At 43.2% G+C, this 17,355-nt stretch overlaps 5 protein-coding genes and 1 non-coding gene across 6 annotated transcripts; 3 read left to right on the top strand and 3 right to left on the bottom strand.

The window, feature by feature from the left end:
• The first annotated feature begins 861 nt into the window (after positions 1 to 861).
• BCR41DRAFT_383186 (hypothetical protein) lies at positions 862 to 4,473 on the top strand. Its single transcript, XM_022027432.1, has 2 exons — positions 862 to 1,505; positions 1,757 to 4,473. The coding sequence occupies exons 1-2, from the start codon at positions 1,045 to 1,047 to the stop codon at positions 4,368 to 4,370; spliced, it is 3,075 nt and encodes a 1,024-aa protein (XP_021886038.1). The 5' UTR covers positions 862 to 1,044; the 3' UTR covers positions 4,371 to 4,473.
• A 1,941-nt stretch (positions 4,474 to 6,414) lies between these two features.
• BCR41DRAFT_t9 lies at positions 6,415 to 6,486 on the top strand. The gene has a single exon. It is a non-coding gene; the product is annotated as a tRNA-Arg (tRNA).
• Positions 6,487 to 7,159: 673 nt separating this feature from the next.
• On the bottom strand, positions 7,160 to 8,449 carry BCR41DRAFT_292697 (hypothetical protein; the record flags this gene model as incomplete). Its single annotated transcript, XM_022020374.1, has 2 exons — positions 7,160 to 7,305; positions 8,224 to 8,449. Coding segments are annotated over 2 exons (372 nt in total), but the record flags the coding sequence as incomplete, so codon positions are not given.
• A 2,349-nt stretch (positions 8,450 to 10,798) lies between these two features.
• Positions 10,799 to 13,138, bottom strand: BCR41DRAFT_376403 (kinase-like domain-containing protein; the record flags this gene model as incomplete). The annotated part of the gene is made up of 6 exons (XM_022027046.1): positions 10,799 to 11,071; positions 11,164 to 11,358; positions 11,459 to 11,592; positions 11,732 to 11,816; positions 11,938 to 12,021; positions 13,049 to 13,138. 6 exons carry the CDS (start codon positions 13,136 to 13,138, stop codon positions 10,799 to 10,801), a joined length of 861 nt encoding a protein of 286 aa, XP_021886036.1.
• A 239-nt stretch (positions 13,139 to 13,377) lies between these two features.
• Positions 13,378 to 14,693, bottom strand: BCR41DRAFT_72552 (hypothetical protein). The gene is made up of 2 exons (XM_022030996.1): positions 14,134 to 14,693; positions 13,378 to 13,731 (listed from the first exon to the last, which is right to left on the bottom strand). The coding sequence occupies exons 1-2, from the start codon at positions 14,571 to 14,573 to the stop codon at positions 13,662 to 13,664; spliced, it is 510 nt and encodes a 169-aa protein (XP_021886035.1). The 5' UTR covers positions 14,574 to 14,693; the 3' UTR covers positions 13,378 to 13,661.
• A 764-nt stretch (positions 14,694 to 15,457) lies between these two features.
• On the top strand, positions 15,458 to 16,885 carry BCR41DRAFT_345154 (hypothetical protein). The gene has a single exon (XM_022022656.1). The coding sequence runs from the start codon at positions 15,888 to 15,890 to the stop codon at positions 16,857 to 16,859; it is 972 nt and encodes a 323-aa protein (XP_021886034.1). The 5' UTR covers positions 15,458 to 15,887; the 3' UTR covers positions 16,860 to 16,885.
• Positions 16,886 to 17,355: the final 470 nt, after the last annotated feature.

Genomic DNA, 17,355 nt, shown 5'->3' with positions numbered 1-17,355 from the left:
TTTCACACCTTTCTTTCACTCAGCTCATTGCTAAGCCTTTTGTGGTTTCTCTTTCACTCTCTCTTTCCCAAATGTCCATACAATACTCTTAAAGATGAAAGTTTATTTATCGTCATTCCTCGTTCATTGACTTCCTTCTAAGGTTGAAAGCTAAACTTATCACCCCTATTATTATTGTTGTATTATTCATCTCTTTTTGTGATCTCCCGATATTTCACGGGAAACAAAGATTAATCGCTGATTCATAGAGGTACATAGTGAGCAACTGAACAAAGTGTTCAGGGCACATACATGGTCTTCCCTGGCGAGCTTGGACGGATAAATAGCTCTTACTCAATGGTTTTCCAAAAAGAAGAATATTGAAACAATCCCCTCTTGGGATTTCGGATAGAACTCCTCTTTTTGCGCTAACGCCTGATTAAACAAACCATTTATGCAATCGGACCGGATCTGGGCCCAACTCAACTTCTTTCCCCTGGCAGATGTAGTGTGTACTGTGTTCTGTGCGAGGGAACGTTGGCCGATCTGACTAGTTGTTGTCTTTATCCTTCTTCCTCTTTCCCTTCCTTCCCTTTCTTTCTTTCTTTTTTTTATTTTTATTTTTATTTTTTTTTTACGTGGTTGCCAAGAAAAAGTCCAAGAGGGAGGGAGGGAGGAGAGGCCATCTTCATTTATGAAAACAACCCATAATTGATCATACCCGATATGACCCACACTAACCCATAATTTTTGGTTTCTTTTTTGTTTCTTCCTGCGCCTCGTGGTTAGCGTTAAATTGACGTCGCACTTCCTTTGGACGCAGCTCCGATAACTGATACCACTTGCCACGGCTTCATTTGAAGTTGACAGTTATCACTGCCACTCTTTTTTTTTTTTTAATTTTTTTTTCTTTTTCTTTGACGTAACCTTCAACTCCCCACTCTTTACTCCTGTCTAACTTTCTATCAGAGAAATTCTTACCCTCTCTCTTTTTCTTATATGCTCTCTCCCTAACACCTTGTTGAAAAAGTCCTGGTCGTTCATCTTCCTCCAATCCTCAACCGCATGCCTTCTAATTCGACTATCGCTACACGTCCACATACGCCACCGGATCAAGTCGACATGACGCATTCCGGTCAGGCGCATACGCCTTCGCCAGCCATGTCCCCCAATAAAACTATGGGTCCAACTAGTCCCTCACCTGCTCCATCACACACTTCCGCTCCAGCTGGACCTACATCCAAGGATCTTGACCAGGATAAGACATATGGTCTTGGTCATCGACGGGCTCTTTCAAATAATGACGGTCAACAGCATCCTCCATCATCTCCAGTATCTCATCACTCTCCCTCTGGCAGGTCAAATACTCAGCCGCCATATGGCGATTCTCATCAACCACGCATGGATGAACATCGTGGATACAATGGTACATCCGGGCATGAGCATCGTGCCCCGTGGCCACAGTCGCAAGCCAAGGATAATGTGTACATGGACACTCGTGAGCACGAGCGTCATCCGCCTTCAAGGTAACGATTTATATCCCACCAGCTTGTTTATGATCACAGATGTTGCCTGGACAATTGAGCAATCAGCGCCAGAGCTTATTCGTAATACACATAGTCCATTTTGTCTTTTGTCTTTTTTTTTTTTTTGTTTTGTTTCTTTTGTCGACATTTTTGTTTCTACCGATATGATCAATTAAAACGCTACCCATGACGGAAGTATAAAATTATACATGTTCTAATATTATTCATATTTTCCCACATCAATTCAACAGCTCGTATCACAACGAAGCTTATTACAATAATTCCTCTACGGCTTGGTCACGCCCCGCATCGCCTTCTGCCAGCAATAGACATTTATCGTTTACCCGTCATGCACCCGTTATGCGACCTCGCTCGCCTCCACATTATCCAATGCGCCCACCACACCCAGATATGTCACTACAGAGAAATTACTCCGAATCTACATATCCAACCATGACTCCGTCCCATGACTCGTCAGAATCATATCAAGGCAAACGTCATCGACACAATTCAGACTCCGATGGATATTCAGACCATGAGAGTCGGTATCGGTATGGCCAGATCAGCGATCCGAAATCGCATCACATGCCACACCGTGAACGTGAACCATATCATGGTACACCTTATCAATACACAGATCCGAATGTTGTAAAACCTCACCATCAAGCCTATGCCGATTATTCGAGAGATTACCACGCATATTCAGGTTCTGCTCCTGTTGATGGGCTACCACCACTTGCCCCCCGACCTCCTCGATATCCCGGTTCTGAAGATTCAGGGCTTGGCAGAGCTAATCATTCTCAACAGCAACACTATAACTCAGGACAGCATCAACAAAAGAAGGATGAGCCTTTCAAGATCCAATCTGCTCGCGGTACCCCTAAAGGACCTCTTCCTATTGATATTCAGATTAGCTTATTGACCAGTGTCCTTCAACATGATCCGTTTAATTGCGCTATCCGAAAGACCACCCAAGCATGGGAGATGATTTCTAGAGAGCAGGGTATCAGAGCGAGAACTTGCTCTCGACGATTCGATAATATCATCCAGGCAAGCATTGCTGGACGTGACCGACCAGTAGGGACGGAGGAGCAACAAGCAACAAAGAAGAAACTGTTGGAGCAGCTCTTTGATATGATGAACCAGCCTCAGGCACTCAAAAGGATGCAGAAAAAGCGCCGATATCGTTCTGAAGATACAGATAGACGCCTTCTTCTTGAGACCATCCGACTAAATCCTTTTGCGCAGAAAGTGGGCCAGGTTGCAAAGGCCTGGGAAGATGTGCGTGATGCTCTTGGAATGAAGGTCCACGCCCGTCAGTGTATTCGAAGAGTGAACAGGATGGTTAAGCCCTATCAACTACGAGAGCGAATGTACAAGGGCAACATTCCAGATGACATGAAAGAAGCCAATGATGATCTTGTCAAGCAAGTTATCAATCTTATGAAAATGTCAGGTCAAGGAGGATCTCTGGATGAGGGTAACTCGGGTGATGACGATAGTGGATCAGGCATGTCAGATTCTGATGAACAGGAGGATACCTTCATGGAATCCAAAGATCAGAGCCAGCCTCAGGAAGACGATGAGCTTGAGGAAGATGAGGATCAAGACATGAAGTCCCGTAGTGATACAGAGCAACAAAAAACGTCAAAAAACCAGGAAGAAGGCACTCAACCCGCAACTATTACGCCCGTCTCCCCCTCTGCTCCAGCACTTCCTTCCCCGTCTACGCAACCAACAACGCCTTCGAACTTAACTTCAGCACCCCCTATCCCCTCTGGATCCTCATCTACTCCGGTCACACCTGCTAAGAGAGGCCGTCCTCGCAACCCGGTTCCCTCTGCTCCCTCCAACAGACCTTCTAGCCGCAATTCTTCGGACAGAACACGAAGTCTACCAGTACAAAACGCAGATGGGAATATTAAAGATGGACAGCATCCAAATCGCACTTGGGAAGTTGAAGGAACTGAGCCAAAAACATATCAATCTCCAACAAACGGTTCTCCTGAAAATCCTAAGCAAGGATTAGCAATGCAATCTACACCGCTATCATCCCCACTTCCAGTTCATACACCTCCCAGCGCGGAGCCGCATGCTCCCAGCCACTCGCGTCACTACTCCCAGGGCGACTTTGCTGAGCCTACAGAGGGTAGAAGACCCATAAAGCATGCACGAACTGGTAGCAGGAGTATGCATGACGCTATGGATATCTCACGTTCAGATAGGACAAGACCTGCATCACCCACTAGTGGTCGGCAGATCCCTGTCCACGGTCAGCATAACCGCGAAAGAGAAGAGCCTAACTATCGATATAGCAGCGGATACTCTAGCAGAGGACCCACAGTTGACTCTCATGGTCGCCCTATTCAACCTTCCCCACCTTCTCGCGACATGGCTGTACCCGATGCTATGACGTCTGCCCCTTCCTTCCAGCAGTATAGGGATGTTCTCACTGAACTACACATCATGCGAGAGTACCTGTCACAATTGGACGTGTACAGACGATCGGATTTGGAGAAGCAAGACTCCATGATGTATATGGTTGAGAAACTCCAGCATCAGATGCAGCAACAGCAACAGCAGATATCTCATTTGCAGCATCAACTTCGGTATGGCGGCTATGCACCACAGCAGCAACAGCAAGGTGGTCCTCCTCCACCCCACTCACCACATCAATCTCAAGCGGTAGGTTCGTCAGGATCTGCTTCAAGTGGACCATCCTCGAATAATGGTCGATATACGCCACATCATTCCGGTATGGACGGGAGACCTGTGGACCGTCACGGACAGGAAATGCCACATCATGTGTCGTATTCGCGCTCTGATGCTCATTACTCAGCTTCTCGGGATCGCGACCCCCGTTAATTCTTCGGTCATGTCACTTTCCTGTATACACACCTGTCGCTTTTTTTTTTTATGCTTTCTGTATCCACTTATAGATTCCATTCGTTGCTATCGCGCATATACCGCAATTTTTTTTTTTTTTTTTTTTTTTTTCCTTTTATGCTCGACTCTTCACAAAACAAAAAGGAAGCGAAAAAAAAAAAAAAAAAAAAAAAAAAAGGGTCGTTCCTGTTAACTTTTTGCTTTTTTCTTTGTATTCATTTTACTCATTTCATCAAGAGGCTATCTGACGAGGAAGCCTTTTTTATACAACTATAGCATATACATATATATATTTTTGTTACATAATCGTTTTTTCCGTGCTAATGCACATGTATAATAATAACGAGCGAGATCAATCCGTTTGCAGTATAGCCATCCTGTATGTCTTTTTTCAAAAACGTTTTGTTAGAGACAAGAGTCCATATGAAAATGTGCCTTGATGACTTGAGGAACGAGAAATGGATAACTTCATATACTTCCCCATCGCACATGCTCGTGTTCTTATTCTCCTTTATATTTTTTTATTGACAGAGGAAAGTCTATGTGAGAAAGAGACTTGTGGTTGCTAGACCAGACTCCTCTTTATTTTTTTTTTTTTTTTTTTATTTATTATAGTGTGAGGCGGCGAAATGTAAAACATTGCTACTTTTAAACGCGCCCCCTCCTTATTGCGCGGAAACCATGTCTGCTGATCAAAAACCCATACGCTGCTAATGTTTGGTTTAGTTTCTCTTCTTTCCTGCAAACACTATGTGCAAACTCTTTTTTTTTTTTTTTTTTTTTTTTGTGATAATGTCCCACGAGGTCATGTAGGATTTATTTTCCTACTCGACCTGTTGTGTGCAAGAAAAAACAACCTCCATTTTGTTGATCAAAGCGACCGCTTTAAGCCACTTTTTCTTTTTTTTATTACAATCTGTTTCTCTAAACGAACAACGCTATAAACTCAAAAAAATATCTAGTCTAGAATGTACTTGATGCTCCAACGTCCGGAGAGAATCGCTTTTACAGTCGCCATAAGTCTTGTCACCTTCCCTCGGTAAGCCCCTTCAAATGTCGCGTAACCATCGCCACAGCTCACCACCATGTTTAACGTCGATAACATCCTGTTACAGGAAAGGATTCGCCCCCATCCTTTCCGCGGTTGACCACCGCCGCTATCCTAACAAGCTCTGCAACAGAACCTTATCTGCGATGGGTCAAGCGTAGGTCCTAATTTTTTTTTTTTTTTTTTTTCCTGTTAACAAGAACCCACAGAGGTGAGGAATTTTATTTCATAATCTCGCTCTAAAGTAATGATATCGCCCTCAACTATGAAACAAGCGAAACTCTCAAAGTTCGCACGGCATGGCTGTGAAGAGCCAATTCGTATCCATGTTTTTCTCTACCAATGTACACCGTGATCGGTACTCGAAGTCCATCCTTCCGATGTGGCCTGTTGCGCCCGTGAAAAGCCGCGGAGGCTGGCGTGCCGACTCTAGCTAAGGACGACTTTTAATTTTTTTTCTATTCGATCAAATCCACTGGCATGTGGACCCAAATCTTGCGGGATTGGTCTGAAATTTCTACTTTGGACTCCGTCAAACTTTGTGATCATCGCTGTCCTAGTCAAGTGGGTGGATGGGGGGGATGTGCTGCCAGATGTACCGCTGGTTCGGCTGGGGGGTGGAATATAAACCTAAGACATGTGGCCAGCCAGGCGACTTAGGGTAGTGCACCCACGATCTTAGCCTTAGCGGAGAACACTAGGCTGTCTCGGAGAGAAAGTATAAAAACTCAAGCAAATCCCTGACCTGGCACATGTTTGCTTCACTTTATGTGCCTTAACCAGGACTCGAACCCGGCCCCTGGGCTAGACAGGGGGGTGCCCTGACGAGTATACTACTCAGCCATTGGGCTGGGTCAAGCGTAGGTCCTAAGCAACAGCTTTAAGTCGCTATTGTAAATAAGTTCACGTGATGTTAATCGGTAGACTTGTCATTTAACATAATCACGATAAGCAACGTATATCAAGTTCAAAAACGGTCTACTGGCCCAATGGAAAGGCGTCTGACTACGAATCAGGAGATTGCAGGTTCGACCCCTGCGTAGATCATTTACTTTTGTTTCGCTTTTTTTTTCCTCTTTTCTTCTTGTGAGATTTCTGAAAAAGGGAAAAAAAGGAAGAGCATGCTGCTCTTGTTGTACTTAAAGAAAAGAAGCTGTAGACCTTTTTTTCTTTAAGGTTCTTGCTTCCTTCCTTCTCTCCTCTCCTATTTACCTCCATCAAGGGAGATTAACTCATTAATGATCTAAGCTTTCTTCTACTTCTTCTTAAAACAAGAGTTATATATCATCCTCGCCATTGTCTTATGAATGGAGAGTAAGATCATCTAAAATATAAGTTTGGGATAAACTGTCATTCCACTTTCTTCATTAAATAAAATAAAGTAGGGTAGAATGGATGTATTCACAGAAGAGTGATGAATAGAGCCGGGTACATATCTTATTCACATATGGCATAAGCAAAATCTTTTTGATTGGTCGAGACCTTTAATTATCATGTTACACCAAATAAAAAACTTTTTATGTATGTCAATTCCCTCCCTCTATGATCGAGCTGTCATCATAGCGACTTGTTCTAGCCCTATAATCTGTTGTGGTTGTTCATGTTGATGTTGGTATCCGACTTCACTTCCCGGTAATAAAGCTGATTCAGGCAAATGTGGTTGTCCAGTTGTCAGGTATCCGCCTTTACCCTGCAGATCTAACGTGTTCAAGACTGCATGATACAAAAACTTGTAGGCCCAAAGATTACCCTTCATACGACGAATATCGACCGAGTAAAGGCCATGAAGGTTCTTGATACGACACAACTCGATTGAGAATCGAATTTCTTCACCTGAATCAATCGAATCTTCACCATAGAGCGGCTCTGAAGGTAACACAAAGCGGTTCTGCTGCTGTTGTTGCTCTGATAATATGACATTGCTGGTAATGGTGTCTCCTCCATCCGAGGCTTCGCGGTGGCGGCGGTAGTGATGATGGTTCATGCTACTTCCTTCAATCTTGCTGTATGAATTCTGTGCAATCTCTGTCACTGAACCTCTAGCGACATCCAGGATCGCTTCATCACCTGATTTTGAGGTATTCATTTGCGCATATGTTGCACATTCCTGGATATTCCGATGATCATATCCGGTGAATCCTCCGCTTGAGTTGGGTGGAGAGCTTAATCCCGTAGTGTATCCATTTAAGACTTGGGGCAGCTGTCTTGCTGAAGGAGACCTTGAACTGGTAGCTTGTGCAGAGCCTGAGGCAGATGATACATGCATGGCACTAGCCGGGTTGGAAATCAGGGTTGTCGAGGGTAATGGTGATAGTGTTGACAGGAATTGCTGTTGTTGTAATGGCGGTGAGCCAGAAGCCAAGCTGATGGAAGTGCTATTTCTTAATAATAAGCTTTTGATCCCCTGTCTCCTTTTACTAGCAGCTGTCGAACCTGCGACGGATCCCGGGCCAGGTACAGATACAGACCCAGCGTGATTATTACCCTCTCCAGCGTGAACAGTACGAAGGTTAGCATTACCATTAGCAACAGTGGCGCCCAAAATAGGTAATAAAGGGCCTGGCCCGAAGGTGCTCCTTGTTGAAATCCATTCACGATCTATAGAAATGTTGCTCGACATGACGCTCACATTGTCATCCAATGGGCCTGCAGCTCCAGCATTATGTGTATGTCGATGGACTCCATAGCCTTGAAGGATCCCCTTGACTGAAAGGTTACCACTAATACCACCTGCATTCGTTCCTGAAGGACTCATGTCACCAACAACAGTGGCAGTGCAAGCACCACCTGATATAGCAATAGAATGGCTTGCTACTGCATCACCGTTATTAGTGACATTGTTGTTGGGAGAAGTCTTCCGCTTTCTGCGGACGCATTTGATCTTGAAGTCAGAATCAGATTTGATTTCCATTCCGAGCCTTAAGATGGTTTTCTTGATGTCAAACATAATCTCCGCTGGATGACGGGATGAAAGTGAGGACAATTCAACAGCTCCAGAATGGACCTTAAGTTTCATATCAGTCCAATTAGGTGGTAGAGCCTGAATCAATGCTGGAAGAGTAGGGTCCCTGCCTTCCTCCAATGCTTGCAAAGGTGTAATTAGAATTGGGCTTGATACGGCAATGCTTCTATTAGCGATTGCCGAGATATTACTAGGGTTTGTGGCGTCCATCGGGTTGTGCTTTCCAGGGTTCTTCGAGGCTTGGACGGCGCTATGCATGTGCCTTGTGGCACTACCACGTTCTATTCTGGATTCTGTGTCATCCGTCGATATATGGCTGTCGCCCCTGTTCTTATTCGTAGATTCATGAGCGGGAACCGAGGGGACTGAAGAACCATTCGATGGACGGACCTCCTCCATCGGATCAAAAACTGGGCGCTCAGAAGCGGATTTGACTAATAAAGTAAAATAGTCCAAATCACATTAAAATAAAATAAAAAAAAAACCTTCCTTCTTCATAGTATATAAAAATCTTCAGCTAGAGATATCTTACCAACAGACTTTCGTCTTAGCCACTCTATAATCTTCTGAGCTGTCCCCACGGATGGCGGGGTAACTGATGATAGTGGCCGATTAGACTGTTGTGAGTCTGACCCGTCTGTTACGGGAGAACGAATTGTCAAAGGATGCTGGAGGTTCTGTTGCTGCATCTGCTGTTGTAAATGATAGGGTGGTTTCTCACTAGAAGCCGCCACTAGGCTCAGGGTCTTTCTCCTCTTTCCACGTTGGGTCTGACTTGATTTATAAGTATCATACGAATCTAACATGCTCTGTAGGTTGTATTGCTCTTGTTGTTGTTGCTTCAGGACATTAGTCTTCTCTGCATCCGACCTGAAAGTTGAAGCTGAAGATTCAATCTCCGCCAGAGTTTGGTCGCATGAAGTCTTGGGCGAAGTTGGACTTGGTCCGTGACTATTGGTATGATCACCATGTTTCTTAGATAGCCCGCCTAAGAAGCCGAGTAGACGGCCAGAAGAAGGTCCCTTGTGGTGCATTTTTGTATGGCTAGTATGGCTACGACGAGCAGGCTGCAGATCGCTTTCATGTGGGGATAATGGTTGCGCCTGCGAGGATAACTGTGTCTGTGGAGATAAAGTTGGATCATGCTGTGTTTGCGAAATACGACGATTACTGAGGGAGTCACTTCGGATGGGTATTATGGGCGATACGCTGACACTCGATTGATAAGGGGTTGTAGGATGCTCGTCACCTTGAGACCTTTGTACAGAGCAAGCGTGATTAACTTCAGATTCAGGAAGTTCTTGTGATGTCGAGGGCGTTTGCTGAGAAGATTGCGAGGAAGTAGCGCTGTCTCTTAATGTATGGCCTTTAGAATCTGTTGTTCCTCCAAGGCCTTGTGGTAGCGATGCATCCTGGACAGAGTGCATAGGAGGTGTAGGTAGTGACTCTGCTTGGGTATTGTGAGGCATAGGCCCTCCATGGATGGTGGTTGGACGGATTTTGCTATAATACGAGCTAGTTCTCCTGAAAAATAATGGCGGAGACTCGTTTTTTGGTTCCCTAGGAAGCTTTTCATCATCCCTAGGGCTCACTAGATCCTCAGTCATTAGAGGCCGATATCTATCCCTGTCCTCAATCTCTTTCTGCGCTTCTGAATTGAGCACCATATCCTGCATTTCTCGTATGGAGGACGGTGTTATCGGTGAGTGGTTTTGTGGTACTTCTATAAATGAGGCTTCTTGAAAATCCTGTGTTCTATGACTTAAACCCATATCCTGTGTACTAGGGAAGGCAGAGTGTGAGAGCCGTCTACTCTCTTCCCCAGCTGTTGGCTGTTGTACTTCTAGTGCCTTCGTCTCAGACTCCGACTCTGAGCTTGGCTCGATTGTCATCATTTCTCCCTGATCGGAATCTATATGCGTACCCTTATGGTGCTGCTGGTGATGTTGTTGTTGCTGCTCATGGACATAGGCATGTTCATGACTGTATACAATGTCCATGCTATCTGTATAGTCTTCTTCATAGGCTTCCATGGGTGCATCCGCAATTGGTACTAGACCATCCCCACCATGCCTAGATGAAGAACGATGGTGCTGCCATGCCGATGCTGTATCAGGCACGGAATCAGCCCAGATGGTGTGCCTTCGTTGTACAACTTCGACTGCTGAAGGACGTGGAGGGCTAAGTCGGTTATGAAAACTATCCATTTGCTGAGAATTATGAAAGCCTTGCTCCATTTCAACAGGGACAGGACGCTTCGAAGGTATCCATGTCCTTCCGTTCAGCCTCGCTATAGCTTGTTCCTAATATTGTTCCATTACAAAAAAAGAAAAAACAACGCGAATGGATCAATGAGTTGCCATGGAAGAAGGCCATGTTCTTAAAGGTATCTAGTGTTTATAGGCAATATACCTCAAGCTCTTCGATCGTAAATTGAAGCATATAAGAATATGGATGGAGCCATCGGTGCGCCATAATTCGCTTCATATCACAACGCTTGGTAGGGTCTGGTACGAGCATCATTTGTAAAAGGTCTCTCGCATCTGATGAAATGTGCTTGGGAAACACAAGAGTTGTCGCTAGGATGTAATTATAAAGCTGATTGATATTGTCACCATCGGGATTTAAAGGGTCATCATCAAATGGTAGGTACCCTGCGAGCATTGCATACTATTGTATTACACGAGCCATTATTAATGTTTGTGGTTAATTCGAAGCTTTGGCATTAAACTTTTCAGCAATAGATAACGACCCTTACTTACCAAAATGACACCGCAGCTCCAAATATCAACGCCAGTTCCCACGTATAAGCCATCACAGATGACGAGTTCAGGAGCGGCATAGCATGGTGAGCCACATGAGGTTGACATAAGATCAGATGATGAGCTATCAAATTGATTTGCAAAGCCAAAGTCTGTGATAATGATGTTCCGATTCTTATCCAACAGTAGATTTTCCTAGCATATCATCAAACGAAAAAAAACTATTAGGCACAGTGACAACAAAGAGAGACTACCGTGGTACTTCTCATGATTGGTTTTTGTCCGTGGGACATACTAGCTTCAGGTCTCGATGGACAATGTGCTTTGAATGTAGGTAATGTACACCACTCATCAGCTGAGCAAACAGTCGACATGCATCCCTTTCTCTTAGATACCGATGGGCGAGAATGTGATCAAAAAGCTCGCCTCCTAATGGTTCATAAGCGTAAGGAGGTAAAAGGAGTGCAATGAGGTCAGTTTTGGCGTCCGTGTGTCAACATTTGATGAAGTCTTTTCTAAGAAGCGATTGTAAACAAATAAATTTTAATAAAAAAAGAGCGATCCTCACCTGATGCATATTCAATCACGATACCAAAATAACGCTCTGTCTCAATAACATCGAAAAGTGTAATGATATTCGGGTGTCGGATTGTCTAGGTGATGTAAATCATATGATGAAGTAAAGAGATTAGCTTTTACTTTGCTTTTATTGATGGTCACTATAACCATTCCAATATGAGCTTGCCAGGTACAATGTTCGTTACGATACAATACCCTCAAAACAGATATTTCTCGTCCGATCTTGCTTATCCGTTGCGTATTATCCATGGATTGACGTCTGATTAGTTTGATAGCAACCTAAGTCGCAGTAGAGCGAGAGAAATAGTGAGTCTTGAATTCGTGTTTTTCTCGCGATTTGTTTTGTTTTTTTTAGTAAAGCTGAAATTGAAAAAATTAACACACAACTCAAAACCCCCACATTTGAGACTCTACAAATCTATAAACAAAAGATGAAGGTGCCACAAAAAAAAAAGTTCAAGACAAAGAGAATCTAAACCTCTAGGAGACTAGTCTGCCATACACAAGTATTTCAATTAAATTAAAATGCTGATGACGCCTGCCCTGCAGGAGGGCAAAAGTGTATAATGGATGTGGCTGGTGAATGGCCGACAAAACAATGAGAAGAAAAAAAAAGACAGATTGTCAGACCTGAGTTCATGTGAGTGCTGATCAAATGAACAAATAAAGTGAGCGTGCCTTTCACATCTAGTTAATTGGGTCAGCAAATGGTAAGGTTTTGAGCTTTGATCAACTCATCGAGCGCAAATTATGATTTATATTCATTCTGTTAAATCAAAAGAAGGCTCGATCGGGACGATAAAACTGAAAAGAGGAAGGAATAGTGTTGTTTGTGTGCATGTGTCTTTAGGCAACAGTCAAGGCGACATAAAACATGGCAGTATGCTAAATGCACCATGTACACATTAAATGAATGTGTATTTCTACTTGTTGCGTTGATGGAAAGAGGATTGCAGCATGTTATGCGCAATGATGCGGTACGTGGCCATGCGCGGGAAGGATGCATTGCAGTAAAAACAACCCTTTTGGTTCAACCGCTGGATGGAGGGATTCACAACAATGGCTGGATGGATGATAGTGGAAACCTCCAGATTTTTTTTCTTTTTTTTTTCCAAGTATTCCCGAAAAATAGGACTTTTTAGAAGTAATGTTGAACGCGTCATAATTAGAAGTAAATGAATATCCCGCATAACATAATGAAGATTCAAAGGAGACAAGGAGTTCAGATAGTACTTTGTCGTACACCATCACCATCACCAGTGCTCCGTGCACATCAACTTTTTTTTTTTTTTTGCATTTTAATTACCTCTTCACCAGTGTCAGCATGTACGCCCAACTTGACTTTGGCAAATTCGCCTTCTCCTAAGGTCTGTACGAGGACATATGGTCCAAACATATTTCCGCGTCTGGTTGACGGTGACATCGCGGCGGATTGCGGGTCGATTGAGGCTGGGAAGGAGAAGGAGAAGACAGGAAACTGCGGACTTGAAAATAAAAAGTGGACGATTAAGTGTTCTGAAACCCTTTTATTTCTGTATTTTTATTTCTTTGAGGCTTCAGTAGAATAACCTGTAGGCACCGTAGAAACAGTGTTTAAAGTAAATGTGAATTAGTGAATGAAATACAAAAAGGAATTCCAATGGGTCGTAGCAGAAGGAAGACGTAATGAGTAAAAAGAGTGAAGAAGAAAAGGAGAGGAGGAAGGAGAAATAAAGAGTGTGTGAGTGAGGGAAAGCAAAGACGGACGGACGGATTTGAAAATAATTATTATTATAATAAGGATAGTAAGGACAGATAGAAAGGGAAGGAGAGGGACGAGTGAGCCGTTCTTTTCTGAATGGAATGGAATGAGCGTAGGGACAGAAGGAGGAATGGATTCCTCAAGGTTCTGGGAACCAGTGAGTAGCTTGACAGGACGTTTATTCTCTCCCTGCTCTTTTTTTTTTTTTTTTTTTTTTTTTTTTCCTTTGTTTAGTATTTACAAAAGAAAAGGAAAAAAATGCAGTGCCGTATTGTGGTGAAATGGAAGATAAAAATGGTGGAAATAGGGTATAAATTAATAACACCCGTGGTGGTAAATGATGATCTTTGAGAGGCAAAGTCGTAATATCAAGGAAAGTACAGGTGTTGAGTAGTAGAATAAAGTAAAGCTTTGAAGAGTAAGGAGAAAAGAAAAGAAAAAAAAAAGCACAGCAACAACGCCAGCAGAGTTCAGAGGCATACATCTGAAAGAGCTTATTGTTTAGACTGATCATCCATCCAGCGTCACCAATTGGGTCAGGCAGTGCTGGGCGTAATATGAGACGTTATGGCAAACAGCCGAATTACTAAAAGGTCAAAAGTGATGAACAACAACAGCCGTTTTTCCATCGTTATTGTTCTCTCCCTCTCTCTTTTTTTTTTTTTTTTTCTTTCCCCCTTTTCTTCATTTGGGACGTGGTTGTTTTCTTTTGAAGAAACAAGGAGAAATGATAACTAAACAACAGCAACGACAGCAGTTGCAACAGGAACAGAGTCAATACACACATTACAGAAGAAGTGAAATTGAAATTGGGGGAGACAGAATAGGAGGCATGGCATTGCGCGGGGATTGGAGGAGCGAACAGAGCAGAGAGCTTTCTCTCCTTTTCCTCTCGCATACACAATTGCTCACACGCACATTCAACGACGCGACACGCACAAGATTTGCTTGCTCTAGTCTCTTGATCGAGACAACAGTGAGAAGCAGCCAATATGGAGAAAAGGAAGACAGAGCACTGCTCTGTGAGCTTGAGTTGGACTGTGCGCGTTTGCAAAGTCAAGCCAAAGACTGCATGCCAAGAATGGGGCATTCAGAAATGGAGCCATGGCGAAAAAGAGAAAAAAGGGGGGGAAATAAAGAGGTGTAAATGTTAGCATTACCGACACAATGACGAATACTTGTGGGTACAAAATAACATTTGTGGTTGCACACACTTGTGTTTTGGAGAGAATGAGACTTTCTTACTACAATCCTATCCCATCTCAATGGGACATGGATTGCAGATATAGTTATTTGTCGCAACCATTCACTTCATATATTAGTTGTGAATTGTTTTACATTTTTGCTTTGAATAGCAGACCTCCCTTGCTTTATTCACATCATGGCAATACACAAAAGAGTATAAGAATAAAATAAGGAAGAAAAAACAGGGTCCATGCATGTCAAGCCCGTGTTTGAGCAATGGGGTGACAGAGCATTCCTTTCCAGTGGGACAGTTTGGCGTCCACACATTGTCACAAAAAGTAATTGACCCTCAAACAGTAATACAGCCTTCTGAGCCATTTTTCCTTATTCATTCTGCATCCATGGAACATGAGATGATAGACTATTTTCGTTGAAGTTGGCTCTATCTATTAATGGGGGTAATAAATATAACAGATATCTAACATAGAATGTTTCGGGACTGTTAAAGTGAGAGGAAGAGCGAATGAATGAAAGCAAATGAGACTTCATCATATTCGCATGCGTTCCAAAAGATGAAGGGGTGAGCAAAATAGGAAAGATGACTGTGTTATGTGTGAAAAGAAAAAAAGGAAAGAAAAAGTAAAAGTGACATGGCATGGCTTAGGCTAGTGGGACATTGTTTTAATGTGTAAATCATTAACATCACACACATGCAAAAAAAAAAAACTTTGTTCTTGTCTATTTTTTATTCTGTAATAAATAAAAAATGTTTATATTTCTCAATGGTCCTGTCTCTTCAGTCAGTCCATCTTGGTTTTATCGTGGCGGACATTGGTCTCATCAAAATGGACTATCTTTCACACACACTTTTTTTCTCTTTCTCCTTTCTCTTTCTCTTTCTTTTCTTATTTCGTCTTCATTCTGTACTGTCCATCACGAACTTTTTTGGATCCGGATGTCAGCTCAATTCCTTCTTCCTCTCTCCTCTCTCCTCTCTTCTCTCTCTCTTCTTGCTTAATTTTTGTTTACTTTGTTTTGTTTGATTCTTTTGTTTTTTACTCCATTCGTTTTGTCCTTGTCCTTGTCCTTGTTCTTTTTTGTAATTCTTCTTACTTATTCACGCTACTGCAAGCCAAATACTCTGCATTCAACTCTTTGCCTTGATCATTTTTCTTCAACTGTAAATACCTTATCGAAACTATACAATCCAATTAACATCATGGCAAAGAAAAAGGCAGCTGCCCGTAAGACCAAACAGCCTGCACATACAACATACTCACAGCGAAGCAGTAGTACCTACAGCAATAACAACAGTAAGGCTCCGTCGAATGCTTCCTCGCCATCTCCCCAGCCGCTTGATCTCGCCCAAAGTGGTCGCAAAAAAAGCACACCCAGAAGATCGCCATCTCAGGACGATCCGTCCAAGGGAATTGTCTTCTCTTTCCGAATCCAGAATGACCCTTCTTTGACTATGGCTGTTGACATTCGAAAATATGACCAACAGTTTAGTCCTTCAGACAATGAGGAGCAAGCAAAGTCTTCTCAGGAGGACTCCTCAGGGGTCAACACTCTTGCTCCGTTGGCCTTGTCACAGACCGGTTCACATCTGGAATTCAGCAGCTCCCCTTCCAGTCTATCCGTATCTTCTCCTGTGTCGTCATCCACAGTTAGGGTAGCAGGGGAGCGATGGTCTCGCGACCTCACGTCCTTCAGAAGCAGTAATGTCTATGACCAGAGTCGCAACCTTCTCATTCTCCACACTCGCAAGCCATCGTCATCTCCAGTATCGGCCTCAGAGCTTACCTCCGTACCCTCTGAAACCCGTCCTCATGGTTTTCATCCTTATCGTCCCCAGCGTGCACAGTCAAGGTCTTTTTCGTCTTTATCCACGTCCTCGTCCTCCTCATTCTCCTCTTCGTCATCGTTGTCATCATCGGCACCATCGACCCCGGCCTTGACGGACTCTGGCTCATTATCTTCCTCCGTCTCGTCCTCGCCCACAAGCTCACCAAGTTCCCCAACATCACTCCACTCTAGTAGTGACACTGGTTGTGTTAAGGACGACCTGTGTAGTATGGACCCACTACCATTGTCACTTGATGCTATTAGTACCCAGTCAACCCGATTCCTGAATGTCCGTGGGATGGGAGGAAATGCCAAAAGCCGCAGAATGCAAGTCATTGTTGTATGAATAATAATAATAAAAAATTCCAACCTTTCTTCTCTTTTGAACCATTTTGGCCTTTTTCTTTTACTATTTTTTTTTTTTTTTTCCTGATGGGTTTATGATAATGAGAAAAGTCTGAAATGGAAAAAAAGCAATGGAGATGATGAGAATGATGATGATGGAAATCAGCATGCTCCAATAGTAACAATATTAAATAAAGAGAGAGCATCCTTATTAGTATGTGGTTCACTGCGAGTTGGGTAGTGATGGGAGTTTGGAAACGGTTGTCACCTGATATTGCACTATTGCACGCCACCAATCTCGGACTGTTGGCCAATTGAACAAAATGCACTCATGGCACTCCATGGTTCTTGGTTTTGTGTCAGGAAAAGAATGTTTGACACAAACAATTGATACCACTGAGGCTAAATTCAAAATCTCTAATAAGTGGCTGTGATTTTCCACACAGAAGGGAATGTGTTCAAGGCTCTGAACTGTAACCTCTATTCATGTATGTACA

This window comes from Lobosporangium transversale (assembly GCF_002105155.1).
Source record: "Lobosporangium transversale strain NRRL 3116 chromosome Unknown BCR41scaffold_2, whole genome shotgun sequence".
Lineage (NCBI taxonomy): Eukaryota > Fungi > Mortierellomycota > Mortierellomycetes > Mortierellales > Mortierellaceae > Lobosporangium > Lobosporangium transversale.
Note: the sequence above shows the minus strand (reverse complement) of the source record. Positions and strands in the feature narration are given on the sequence as shown.

Coding starts and splice junctions, on each gene's coding strand:
- BCR41DRAFT_345154 (XM_022022656.1), top strand. CDS start 15,888: ATGGCAAAGAAAAAGGCAGCTGCCCGTAAGACCAAACAGCCTGCACAT.
- BCR41DRAFT_383186 (XM_022027432.1), top strand. CDS start 1,045: ATGCCTTCTAATTCGACTATCGCTACACGTCCACATACGCCACCGGAT. Junction 1,506..1,756: donor GAGCGTCATCCGCCTTCAAG/GTAACGATTTAT, acceptor TCAATTCAACAG/CTCGTATCACAACGAAGCTT.
- BCR41DRAFT_72552 (XM_022030996.1), bottom strand. CDS start 14,573: ATGCCCCATTCTTGGCATGCAGTCTTTGGCTTGACTTTGCAAACGCGC. Junction 13,732..14,133: donor GAAAAAAAAAAAAAAAAAGA/GAGAGGGAGAGA, acceptor ATTTTTTTCCTT/TTCTTTTGTAAATACTAAAC.